Raw genomic sequence first — 14,198 nt, 5'->3', positions numbered from 1 at the left:
ATATTAAGAACAAAACTTAAACCTTTTTCAGGGGGATTAAACTAAGTAATTAGAGCAGCTTTGTATTTGTTTCTCTTATTTAAGAACAAAAATAACGGAAGATAAATCGCCTGAAGTTCTAGACAGAACATTTTTTTCGTAATTTTAGATTAGTAACTACCAAGACTGAGATCGTTAAAGGCCTATTCACAAAGATATTTTAGTAATACCAATATTTAACTAGAGGTAATTTGAGCCAATCAAATTTTTTCTAGGTTTCTCCGGCCAATCAGAAAAGTAAAAAAAATCTATTACTACCTAAATATCGGTACTAGTCAAATATTATTGTAAAACAGGCTTAAAGATTCTCAACTTTGAGCATAGTAGAACCTATTGAAAAAATCAGTTGATTATAGTGAAGCACAAAAACTTTGTTGTAAGGAAATGTCGTTAATTTAAAGACTAGACAACTGAAAGGCTAAGAGGCAACAGTAACGTGTTTCTTACAGCTCTACGACGACTTTGGTAGCTTGTGAAGTCTTCAAAAGGTTTTACTTGCTAAATACATTATGTTTTGTGCCATGGTTCGACCTTGAAACTTTATCCTGGTAAATAATTAAATAAAAAAAAACTTGTTTTTTTAACTGAAAGTAAGGAGCGACATTAAAACTTAAAACGAAAAGAAATTACTTCGTACATGAAATGGGTTGTCCCCTCCTCAACGCCTCACTCTTTACGCTAAAGTTTTTAATTGTTTTAAAAAGTAGAATTGTGGCAAAGAGTCAAACTTTAGCGTAAAGAGCGAGGGATTGCGGAGGGGACAACCCATTTCATATACGGAGTAATTTCTGTTCGTTTTATGTTTTAATGTCGCTCCTTACTTGCAGTTAAAAAAATAATTTTTTTTATTTAATTTCTGAACGTTTTTGAATTAATGCATGTTTGATATTGGCTCTCCGCACATAAATTATTAACATAAAATTTACATATTAATTCTTTTTTTTGGCTAAATGGCTTTCTTTTAGTTTTGATCAGACGATTTTGAGAAATAAGGGGTGGGGAAATAGGCCTAGTTGCCTTCCAATTTTTCGGTTACTTAAAAAGGCAAGTAGAACTTTTAATTTTTAACGAACATTTTTATTAGTAAAAAATATACGCAACTTGAGAATTAACTTACGGACAAAAACTTTCATATTCTTATATTTTTATTATGTATATGAGGTGGTTTGTCCCCTCGTTAATACCTGGCTCTTTACACTAAATCTTAAGTTTTTTCCCAATTCTTTAAGAATGACCCTGACTCAGAAAGGCCATAGAATAAATAGTTGAAATTACTAAAAATACTTTAGCATAAAGAGCGAGGTATTTATCGCCTCTTAAATACCTCACTCTTCGTGCTAAAGTATTTTTAGAACCCCTCATATGCGTAATAATCTCTGTTCGTTTTGAGCTTTAATGCTACTCCTTACTATCAACTGAAAAAACTTTTTCGTGTTTATTTTTTCATTGTTTTTTTATAGTAATGCTAGAAAATCCTGCGCCCTTTTCATTGAATTTCTCTTCCCCAATGACATATTCCTCCAAGGAAAGATCCTCCCACATTGTCCCCTTCCCTCAATCTCACCCCCCAAACCAAAAAAAAAAATCCCCCTGAAAACGTCTGTACACTTCCCAATAACCATTACTGTATATAAACACTGGACAAAGTTTGTAACTTGCAGCCTTTCCCCCAGGGACTGTGGGGGAGTAAGTCATCCCCAAAGATATAGTTATTATGGTTTTTGACAATGCGGAACAAAATGGCTATCTCAACATTTTGATCCGTTGAATTTGGGAAAAAAATGAGCGTGGGAGGGGGCCTAGGTGCCCTCCAGTTTTTTTGGTCATGGACAATAGAACTTTCATTTCCGTTAGAATGAGCCCTCTTGCGACATTCTAGGACCACCTGGTCGATACGATGACCCCTGGAGAAAAAAGAAAAAAAAAACAACAAATAAACACGCACCCGTGATCTGTCTTCTGGCAAAAAATATGAAATTCCACATTTTTGTAGATATGAGCTTGAGATTTTTGCTATAGGGTTTTCTGATACGCTGAATGCGATGGAGTGATTTTCGTTAAGATTCTATGACTTTTAGGGGGTGTTTTCCCCTATTTGCCAAAATAAGGCAAATTTTCTCAGGCTCGTAACTTTTGATGACATAGACTAAATTTGATGAAACTTATATATTTAAAATTAGCATGAAAATCCGATTCTTTTGATGTATCTTTTCGCATCAAAATTCTGTTTTTTAGATTTTCGTTTACTATTGAGCCAGGTCGCTCCTTACTACATCTTTTGTAGTAAAGATCCTTACTTGATCTTTTCCAGATAAACAGTAATTTTAATTAATAAATTCCTCCATCAAAAAAAAATTCTCCTAAACATTAGATTTACTAAATTCCTCTTTAGTTTTCTTTGCTTTAGATTTTCCAGGAGAAATTGAGGACCAGGAATTTACCTAGCCCGAAAAGTAGTATTTTACCATTTTTAGGGTCAGTACTTAGACTTTAATTTTCCTGTTTCAGCTTGCAATACCAAGTATATAACACCTTTTGATACAAGAATTATGTTTCATAAACCATAGGACAGCAGAAAAATAATGAAAGTAAAACAATTCAAAATAGGGATGATACCTTTTTATTGACAGTGAAATATAAAATTATTTAACTGGATATTTCGAACACATATACAGGGTTCATCATCAGCAGTAAAACTCTTTTTTTTTAAAGTCTTGAATTGTAGACCTCGTTCGAACTTTTTTTTCCTTTAAAAGTGCCTAGATGTAGATTGAATTTTATTGAAGGTGGCAAAATCCTTTTCTTCTTACATTGATGAAGAAAATCTTGTTGATTTATAACATTTGCATGTCTCTTATGGGTGTTAATATATTTAGACACCTCCTTGGTCACATTATCCCCATATACTCGACGTAGATAACTTCGAAGACCACACTGCCTTTCCATGACGAAAGTAAAACAGTTTTTACTTTTTTACATCATCAGCAGTAAAACAGAGTTTTACTGCTGATGATGAACACTGTATATGTGTTCGAAATATCCAGTTAAATAATTTTATATTTCACTGTCAATAAAAAGGTATCATCCCTATTTTGAACTGTTTTACTTTCGTCATGGAAAGGCAGTGTGGTCTTCGAAGTTATCTACAGAAAAATAATAATTTTTATACACACCCACGATTTTAATATTTAAAAACAAGACAACGATCTTGCTATCATTTGATATCTGAGATCCGGCTTTATCCATCTACCGACATAAACTCTTTTTTTTTATTGAAAAATACGTTGAAAAGGTTGTGAAAGTATGCAAAAATACAAAAAGAAAACCGTCCTACTTTTAAAGCAAGTTTAGATGTTTTTCTAAGAAAAAGTCAAAGTAGTGAAATAGTACTGGCACAGTGAATATATGGATATGAAAGTAACGAGTCGATTAATATCCGAATCTTGTTTTTTTGGAGGCAACCTACAGTCCTAGGATTGTAAAAAAAAAAACAAAAAAAAACACTAGTTAAAGAAAGCATAAACCTTGTGTTTTATTACATAATTTTTCCCAACTTATCGACTTGTTTCAATTTTGCATTTGTAACTAACGTCAATTTGATAAATATGTTATATAAAGCCAAATTCGTTTTGTGACCCTCATTTTCATTTATATTCGTAGAATCTCGAAAAAAAATTATCTTCTACTTTTTGGTTCTAATTTGATATTTTATTTTTTAATCTTTTGCAAAGAGCCTTCGGACATTGACTAAAGCCGAAACTGTCGAATTTATTTGACGTTAAATTTTAGATAAAAACTCATTTGGATTATCATTGTTATTACAAAAATTCAACTACTCCAGTCAAAAAATTGGTTTTTGACAGGAGGCTATAAAAGATCGGTTTCCACCGAAGGACATAACAAGGACCGTAGTCATTGAAATGGCATTTTCTTGAAACCACAAGTGGGCTAGAGAAATAATCTTCCAATCCCACCTATCAATTCCATGCTTTTCAATGTTTTTACATCAACAACAAAATACTCACTTCCAAGAAAGGCTCAGTAATAGCCTTCTCCTCTTTCCAATCCGAAGTGCGCCATATTCTAAGAGATTTATCTTCTGATTGTGACGCCAAGTATTTACCAATTGGATCAAACGAAACACCTTTCACAAGACCAGTATGACCTTTCAACTTCTTGAGAATTTCTGAAAGTTGAAAGGAAGTCAATAAAAAAAGTAAAAAAACTAACGAATCGAAATGTATTCTAAAAATTCATAATATTGTCTAGTACAGTGAAAAGAAACTTTTCCTTCGCAACATTCTGAAAGCTAAGCAAGTTTGTGTAGAGTATATTTCTAGAAATTAAGAAACGGCCTATGTTTTAATTTGTGACCCTTAGCTTTAGCAGAAAGTTAACATAGGATATAGCAAATTAGTCTCAAAGTTGCAACTAACAAAAGATATTCTATTTCAGTCAAATAACTAATCTAGATCTTGAAAATTTCTTTCCTCAACGTAGTTCACTGTAATACTGGGACTACAGAATCAGTGAGATTGAAAATTAAAGAAACTCTTCCACGTTAAAACAGGTCTAACAAAAAGTAAAGACCAAGCGCCACGAAGGTATAGTGTTTTTCTGCAATTAGATAAAATAAAAAAAGCTTAATTCTATATTCCTGAATTTTGAGCTTCGTTGAAAATGTTTCTTTGGACCCAACCTGAAATAATCGGGGCTAGTTAATTCTGCAGAATACACATCTGTGACACCAAAAGTTTCCGATAACTTAATCAAGCGAACCTATTCTGCCCTTTCGGCAAAATGGTTATTTAATCATTAATTCCTTGTGAAGCAAAAACAAGAGGTAACAAAATTACAAAAGATATACTGTTTAGGTCTTTATTCTGCTCAGTAATGGCAAAGGTTGCTTTTTATGAGAGACGAAATTGTGTCTCCTCTTTTATCAGCTTCCCATTCTCTTCGGTTTTACCAATTATAATCAAAAACTGACGTTAAGACATAATGGAGAAAAGAGCTTGGCTTACAAAACAAAAGCTAAGAGTAAAGAATGTGGATAGAGCAAAGAGCTTACAAGAAATAGTGTTTCCAAGGGGTTATCCAAGGAACAGGACCCCAGACAATTTACCTATTTTGGGGGATCCCTGGTCACCATACAAGACGTCGGTTTCACCGAGTAAAATTTTGAATATTTTTTAGAATTTTCCATTAATGAATAATTTTAATTTTACTAAGGGCTCACAATAAACCTATAATGATACACAGGTTATATAAAGACAAAATTAGGCTAGACAAAACAAAACTTAAATTTGATTGGATACAGGCTTCATGCCCCTTTTTGGTGGATTGCATAAGATATTAAGCAATGTACTCTAGATTAATGGTAGGTGAGCTGTCCAGACAACTGGTCACACAGTGTTGTCATTCGTTTGTGTGGTAGTTCAAATATTGTTTGTCGCAGTATATGAGCATTTTAAGTTCGACTTCGATTCATTTTGAGCTCTGGACATCTTACATGAGTTAATTTCTGCTCGTTTTAAGTTTGATATTATTCTGCAGTTTCCGTTGCAACAATATTTTTTATATAATGGAAGCAAAAAGGGATAAAACAGCTCGGATCAGACGTAAACACCTAAATTATATATATCAGTGATTACCCCTCTTTAAGACTTCCCTCAGGGAAAATCTCCCCCTTCTAAAAAGTTCCCCCGTAAAATTAAGGGTTCTGTATTGGAAGTCAGAGATATTCTTCCCACAAAATTTCCTCTCCGCTGAAAATTCTCCAGCAGGAAATCCTTGACGCAGAGAAATCCCCCGCAAAAAATATCCGTATGCTTCCCGATAACAAATACTTTTTGTAAGCAATGGACAAATTGAAACACTTACAGCCTTTTCCCTTAGGGACTAAGGGGGGTCATGTCACCCCCAAAGGCATACTTACGTTTTGGTCATGCCTACGCTCTGGGTCTGCACAGTGGTAGACCCAATTTAAATAATACCGTCTTTTGAATGTAGAGCAGCAAAAAAAACAATTAAAAACTTATGGGCATTTTTACCTGTTCATGTATTGTAGAAGTTCAAGTGATGTAATGACTCTTGTTAGATGTTGTTTTCTGTTTGATTTGTCAATTCCTTTTCCTTTTCCCTTATTCTGAACTCCTCTTTTTTTAAGCGACCACTAATAAATTATTGCTATTATTTATTGAACCTTTCAATTATGAACCAAATAGCTACCAAAAAATTTCATTTTACGGTATTTGGGGAAAAAATGGGCACATAAAAGGGACTAGTTGCCCTCCATTCTGGATACTTGATTCGACACGATCGTGCCTGAAAAAAAAAACACAAACAATCCATCCATGATCTTCAAATAACAACGAACGCCAACTACTTTTCCATTATAAAAACACCAAACTTAGGACTGTTTTTATTTTTTTTTTAAATACGATTTTACTGGAAGTTTTATTTTGTTTTTATACATAGTTTGCTGAGGACGGCTCTTGCACATAGAGCCGAAATATTTTTAAGGTTTAAACAAATTTCACTGTCTTAGGCGAATTCCCTGTTGTTTTACTTGTTGTTGTTCTTATACATGATCGTTCCTTGTCATGATATTACTAATTCCAAATATTTGTAAATGAGAGATTGAAACCTCTACAGTAGGGTTCTCTGATTGTTTTTTAGTTAAAGGGTGGACAGATGCCTCAAAGGGTGCATTTTAATGTGAAAAATCCTAACTCTTACTGAGCCATCAGATAAATACAAATTTAGCTCTAAGGTAGGAAGAGGGGGAGGTGGAGAAGGTGGAAATTGATATTTACTCCCTCGTGATTTCCAGAAATATTTCTGGTCTCTATACTCTTATTATGGAAGTCAAGAGTAACATTAAACCCCAAAATAAGCAGAATCTATTCCGTAAAGGAGGGGGGATGTCCCTTCCTTATCCTTAAGCTCCTACTCATGGCTGTAGAAACTTTGGAGGATGCTAATTTGATCGCAATTTGAGAGTTCTAGACCTTTTTTCAAGTCAAAAGTGTTGAAAGCAAACCAGACCCTGTCCTAGAGCTGTTTTTGATATCTGGTCCTTTTGTCACCCTTTAGGAAATCTGATCAAAGTTCTGTGGTGAATATTTTGTACTTTCTCTGTGGTTGCTCAATTTTGCATAAGAGGGAATTTTCCATGGGAGAGGAGTTTCCCGCGATTGAGAATTTCTCGCTGAGGTGGACTTTCCACGGGGAAGAATTTTTCTGGGGGGGGGGGGTAGATAATTATATAATTATTAATTATATTAATATGTAGGAATTTTACAACAATAGATAACTTAGTCAAAGTCAAAACGAGGAAAAACTAAAACAAGTAGGGCTGACAACCCTCCATGTCTTCTTCTTAAGACCAGAAAGTAATTTGTACTTTACAAAAAAAAAACATCTAAAATGTATTTTGTTTTCAGTGAAGTCCAAACTATGTTCTGGTCTTGAGAAGGAGGGTGGAGGGGGCGTCAGCCCTACTCATAATAATTTTTGCTCGTTTTGAGTTTGACTCGGTTATCTATTGTGATAATAGGATGTGTATAAATGGGATTTTTTGGGGCAGTTGAAATTGGCATGTGTTTTATTTACTTATTTCCTTCAAACATACGAACTAACTTTTTGTTCTTTTTGTCTTTTCTATGCCTGACGATGACAATCCATATTTTATATCTTAAAATACATGATCACATGGCTTCTTATGAGTAACTGCCTTATCACGAGGTATAAATCACATGAATACAATGATTTCATAGGGACCCTATATATGCGTGTTTATCAAACCGATCTATTCCATAGATAATACGTTCTAAAATGCAAGCTGTTCTCTCTTCAATTTTGTAGCTTCAAGATCAAAGTAGAAGAATAACGAGGAATGAAAGATTTGATTTTTCTGTAATTATTAAATTACTGTTATTTATTGGACCATTCAATTATGAACCAAATAGCTCCCAAAAAATTTCATTCGAATGTCTTCGGGGGAAAAGGGCAAGGAATGGGGGAGGAGTTCCTCCAAGGAAGGAAATGGGGAAGGAAATAGACCCCATTTCTTTCTAGATCCTTAATTCGATACGATCGTCCCTAAAAAAGATACACCTCCATGATCTTTAAATAATGACGAACGCCACACTGCCTTTCCATTACAAAAGCAACGAACTTGGGACTATTTTAATTTGTCAATTTTGGTTTGAAAAATGCAATTTTATTGGAAGTTTAATTTTATTTTTATACGTAGTTTGCTGAGGATGCCTCTGGGATATAGAATCGAAATATTCTCTGTCTTAGGCAAACTCCCTGTTGTTTTACTTGTTGTTGTTCTTATCCAAGATCTTTCCTTGGCATCATATTACTAATTCCAAATATATGTAAATGAGAGATGAAACCTTTACAGTAGGAGTCTCTTATTGTTTTTTTTAGTTAGAGTGGGGCAGATGCCTCAAGGGGTGCATTTTAATGCCAATAATCCTAACTCTCATTGAACTTTCAGATAAATACAGAATTAGTTCTAAGAAAGGATAGACGTGATTTTTCAGTTGATCTGACGTCATCCAGAGCTTGGTCTCTATCAAACAGTCCGTGGTAACGGACTGTAGTAAGGAGCGACCCGGCTCAATAGTAACCGAAACTCTAAAAAAATGGAATTTTGATACCAATAATTACATCAAAAGAATCTCATTTTAATACTGATTTTAATTATATAAGTTTCATCAAGATTAGTCTTACCCATCAAAAATTACGAGCCTGAGAAAATTTGCCTCATTTTTGAAAATAGGGGGAAAACACCCCCTAAAAGTCATACAATGTTAACAAAATAAACACCATTAGATTCAGCGTATAGGAGAACCTTATTGTAGAAGTTTCAAGCCCCTATCTACAAAAATTTGGAATTTCGCATTTTTTGCCAGAAGACAAATCACGGATGCGTGTTTATTTGTTTGTTTGTTTTTTTTCCCAGAGGTGATCGTATAGACTCAGTGGTCATAGAATGTCGCGGAAGTGCTCATTCTAACGCAAATTAAAAGTTCTAGTGCCCTTTTTAAGGGCACTGTAGAGTTAAATGTAGAGTTAAGAGAAAGAGTCAAACTTTAGCGTAAAGAGCGGGACGTTGAGGAGGAAAAGCCCCTTTCATATACGGAGTAATTTCTGTTCGTTTTAAGTTTTAATGTCGCTCCTTACTTTCATTTAAAAAAAAAAACTTGTTTTTTTTTTGTTTAATTTCATCTTAAGCCAACATTGTAATTTCATGTTTAATTGTTCTTTGAAGGAATAACTGGAGCCAATAGCATATAGTTTCGGATTTTTTTTTTTATTTTTTTTTAGCTTTCAATCACGGAGTTGAATGTTGATGAATAAACAACTGAAAAACCAGTTTCTAGATTTCGGGCTTGGGCCGGGTGTCAATTGAAAAAAAAAATAATAATAAAAAAAATATAGAGCCCATTTAGACAAAAAATTTATAAATACATAAATACATACACAGTTGTTCGTTTAAAGAGAGTAGATAAAAATTCCAGTACGGTAATTATGTATCTTTTCTGTGTTTCGTACTAAACTATCCATGCTAAAAACCTTCTGCAAATAATCCCAAGCCATGATAATTAAGCCATGAAATTTTTATTTCTCGCGTTTGATCCTCGCGTTACTTTTTTCTGCCAAGCTCAGAATTCAGTATAGAGACAATGTTGTCGTTGACATTGGAACTTTGTCCAAAGCGTGTGGTTCAGCGAAGCCAAATATGTTCCAATAGAGCCTGCAGTTAAAAACAACAGTATGGTACGGTACAGAGAAAAATAAATTCCAGTACTTCCATAATAGCTGGTAATTAAAAATTGGGATTCTTGCTCAGACTTAAGGTCCGAGCTCAAACCCAAGAGAAGTAGGTACAATCAACAAGAGCCTCAGGCCCAAGCGGTAGTAGACCAAGAACCTTCGGCAGATGAGGACTTCAGCCATCGCAAATGCTGAACAAAATAAGTTATTGGATAGGATAAGTCAAGCATGTCTTTACCTGGCTTTGATGACCTCATATCCCATACAATGATATCATTATCAATAGAAGCTGAAGCTAATCTTGCATCATTTGGCGCCCAAGTAATATCAAGAATATCCCCTTCGTGACCGAGTAAAGTAGCCTTGCAACGCCAAGATTCAGTAGTTGCTTGGCTGCTTCCAAAAACTGTTCCACCTAAAAAAAAGAAAGAAAAAATTAATGAAAAAAAAATTGTTAGCCTATTAAAACTGGTAACAGTGGGTGTTCGGCAAAACGAATGTTTTCTTACCAGATATTATATATATGTCGCCTCAGTTTATTTGTAGAGTAGCAAGGTATCTGTAATGTTTTATTTATGTCTTTTTCCAAGTTTTAAGCGTTCTTTTCAATTACCTTTTTTTCAAGTATTAGGTCGAAAGTCGAAAGTTTTCTGTCGAAGTTAGACAGCCCAGTAAAAAAAAACTCCCCCTGTACGTGCCTTAAACTAGTTATGAACATACCATGCATTGATGCAGAGGCTTAAGAGCTTTAAGTGAGCCAATTACTATATCTTTGCAGCGGCTACAGATAAAAGTACCAGCAATTTATCAATCAAACTTCGATATACAAATTTTAAGTTATGTTAAATTTATTTAATTTTAAATTTTCAATTTGATATTAAATTTCAAATATCTTACAAGAACTTTTTAAACGTCAAAGACACATTTTGCAATACTTCGAAAAACCGAGAGCTGAGGGGAAGATACCCAAGAACGGTGCATATACATAATTTTTTAGGGAAGGGGGGATGATTCTTACAAATATCTTTACCGGCAAGTTAAACGACACTTATACAAGTTTCGCGGAAGAAGGCCGAGTCAGAACCACTTTCCCCGGCATAAAGACTAGGGTTATATAAAGCAGATACTTCACTTTATGGGCTTGGTTAGATAACTACGGAAAGAGGAAGAACGCAATTATTGTAGAGGATGCTTTTATACCTCGAGTCCATATTCTTATTTTAAATCCACATCTTTAGCTTATGTTTAGATTTATATTAAATTTAATTTATTTTTTACGCTCTTTTTTCTAAGAGAAACTGCTTAACTGGTACTGATTTATCTAAGGTTTTTAGAACACATTAGACAAAGTAAATAGCTTCAAAAACCTAATTATACCGTCAGAGTAGGACTTAATATTATCATTATATCTGTACCCAGTTTCATCAAGAAGTAATTAGTCAGCCACTAACCTCCATACTGACTTAATTGCCAGATCATTACCAATTTGTCATCTCCAGCAGAGGCTAAGTAGTCTCCTGAGTGTGACCATCTAACGCAGTTAACATTGGCTACAAAAAGAACAAAAAGCAAGATGAGAATGCGAATAATTCTTATTCCTTTCATACATCTCTCAGGGAAAGCCGAATCTCCAAGAAGCATCCAGGGAAATCATGACGTAAAAATATATAAAAACCATAGATTAAAGTGAAGTTTCGTAAGCTACAAGAGAAACTTTTCACATGTCACCAAATGAATCTTAAATAAAGCTTAAAAATCATTTCTAAGTTTGCTTATGGTTTAATGACTTGATTTCAGCAAAATAATATGTTTATGCAGTTGAAGGCAGAGTAAGGACAATTGCAAAAGCTGAATTTTCGAACAATTCCTACAGGCAATAAATAGAGAATTTACACATTTTGGAAATATCAGGGAGCTGATATATATATATATATATATATATATATATATATATATATATATATATATATATATATATATATATATTATATATTTTATATATATATATATATATATATATTATATATATATATATATATATATATATATATATATATATATATATATATATATATATATATATATATATATATATATATATATATATATATTATATATATATATATATATATATCTATATATATAAAAATAAGTTGTCTGTCTGTCTGTGGATGGATCAGGTGACGTCACCTGAAAAAACTGGATCAGGTGACGTCAAAACTGAAAAAACTAAAAAAAGGCAAAAACTACAAAAAAAACTAAAAACTAATAAAAAAAATAAAAAAGCTAAAAAACTAAAAACACTAAAAAAAGGCAAAAACTACAAAAAAAAACTAAAAACTAATAAAAAAGCTAAAAAACTAAAAAAACTAAAAAAAGGCAAAAACTACAAAAAAAACTAAAAACTAAAAAAAAAATAAAAAAGCTAAAAAACTAAAAAAACTAAAAAAACTAAAAAAAGGTAAAAAACTAAAAAAACTAAAAACTAAAAAAAACTAAAAAAAAAGGAAAAAACTGAAAAATAAGCTAAAATAAAGGTAAAAACCAATAAAAAACTAAAAAAAAACTGAAAAAACTAAAAAAAAGGCAAAAACTACAAAAAAAACTAAAAACTAATAAAAAAAGTAAAAAAGCTAAAAAACTAAAAAAACTAAAAAAACTAAAAAAAGGTAAAAAACTAAAAAAAAAATAAAAAATAAAAAAAAACTAAAAAAAAGGAAAAAACTGAAAAATAAGCTAAAATAAAGGTAAAAACCAATAAAAAACTAAAAAGAAAAAAAGGAAAAAACTAAAAAAAATTTTCATCTAAAAAACTAAAAAAAACTAAAAAAGGTAAAAACTAAAAGAACTAAAAAAGAAAAAAATAAATGACGAAACTCAAAGAGAAAGCGACCAGGACAAAAGGAATGTTCGATTAGCAATCAACAAAGCACCGGGACACAGGGAGTATAAATGACGACCAGGACATAAGTAAAAAAAAAAAACTATCTATATATATAAAAATAAGTTGTCTGTGGATCTGTGGATCGTGGATCAGGTGACGTCACCTGAAAAAACTGGATCAGGTGACGTCAAAACTGAAAAAACTAAAAAAAGGCAAAAACTACAAAAAAAACTAAAAACTAATAAAAAAAATAAAAAAGCTAAAAAACTAAAAAAACTAAAAAAAGGCAAAAACTACAAAAAAAACTAAAAACTAATAAAAAAGCTAAAAAACTAAAAAAACTAAAAAAAAGGCAAAAACTACAAAAAAAACTAAAAACTAATAAAAAAAATAAAAAAGCTAAAAAACTAAAAAACTAAAAAAACTAAAAAAAGGTAAAAAACTAAAAAAACTAAAAACTAAAAAAACTAAAAAAAAGGAAAAAACTGAAAAATAAGCTAAAATAAAGGTAAAAACCAATAAAAAACTAAAAAAAAAAACTGAAAAAACTAAAAAAAGGCAAAAACTACAAAAAAACTAAAAACTAATAAAAAAAAGTAAAAAAGCTAATAAACTAAAAAAACTAAAAAAACTAAAAAAACTAAAAAAGGTAAAAAACTAAAAAAATAAAAAATAAAAAAAAACTAAAAAAAAAGGAAAAAACTGAAAAATAAGCTAACATAAAGGTAAAAACCAATAAAAAACTAAAAAGAAAAAAAGGAAAAAACTAAAAAAAATTTTCATCTAAAAAACTAACTAAAAGAACTAAAAAAGAAAAAAAATAAATGACGACACTCAAAGAGAAAGCGACCCGGACAAAAGGAATGTTCGATTAGCAATCAACAAAGCACCGGGACACAGGGAGTATAAATGACGACCAGGACATAAGTAAAAAAAAAAAATTAACAAAACTAAAAAGAAGGTAAAAACTACAAAAAAACTAAAAAGAAAAAAAAACTAAAAACTAATAAAAAAACTAAAAAAATCTAAAAATCTAAATAAACTAAAAAAGAAAAAAAAAGGAAAAAAATAAAGGAGAAAAACAAAACTAAAAAACGAATGTATATACAGACCGGTACACCGGGATACAAATGACGACCGGGACACAGGGAATATAAATGACTACCGGGACACAGGGACACAACTACAACGGGGACACCGGGGGAAACAGGGGGATATAAATGACGACTGGGACAAAAAAACTAAAAAGAAAAAAAAAACTAAAAACTAATAAAAAAACTAAAAAATCTAAAAATCTAAATAAGCTAAAAAAGAAAAAAAAAGGAAAAAAATAAAGGAGAAAAACAAAACTAAAAAACGAATGTATATACAGACCGGGACACCGGGATACAAATGACGACCGGGACACAGGGAATATAAATGACGACCGGGACACAGGGACACAACTACAACGGGGACACCGGGGGAAACAGGGGGATGT

At 32.0% G+C, this 14,198-nt stretch overlaps 1 protein-coding gene across 2 annotated transcripts in view; it reads right to left on the bottom strand.

Moving 5' to 3' along the window:
• The window catches only part of LOC136033870 (protein HIRA homolog), a 126,712-nt gene that overhangs the window by 64,988 nt on the left and 47,526 nt on the right, over window positions 1–14,198 (bottom strand). For both annotated transcript variants that reach the window (XM_065714840.1, XM_065714839.1), the window contains exons 4-6: window positions 11,286–11,384; window positions 10,073–10,249; window positions 4,065–4,225 (exon numbers count right to left, since the gene is read on the bottom strand). In XM_065714840.1, coding sequence (XP_065570912.1) covers window positions 4,065–4,225; window positions 10,073–10,249; window positions 11,286–11,384 — 437 coding nt within the window. The remainder of the gene's footprint in view (window positions 1–4,064; window positions 4,226–10,072; window positions 10,250–11,285; window positions 11,385–14,198) is intronic.

The sequence above is a fragment of the Artemia franciscana genome, chromosome 12 (genome assembly GCF_032884065.1).
Source record: "Artemia franciscana chromosome 12, ASM3288406v1, whole genome shotgun sequence".
Classification (NCBI taxonomy): Eukaryota; Metazoa; Arthropoda; class Branchiopoda; order Anostraca; family Artemiidae; genus Artemia; species Artemia franciscana.
The sequence above is the reverse complement of the archived record's forward strand: the minus strand, read 5'-3'. Positions and strand labels throughout refer to the sequence as shown.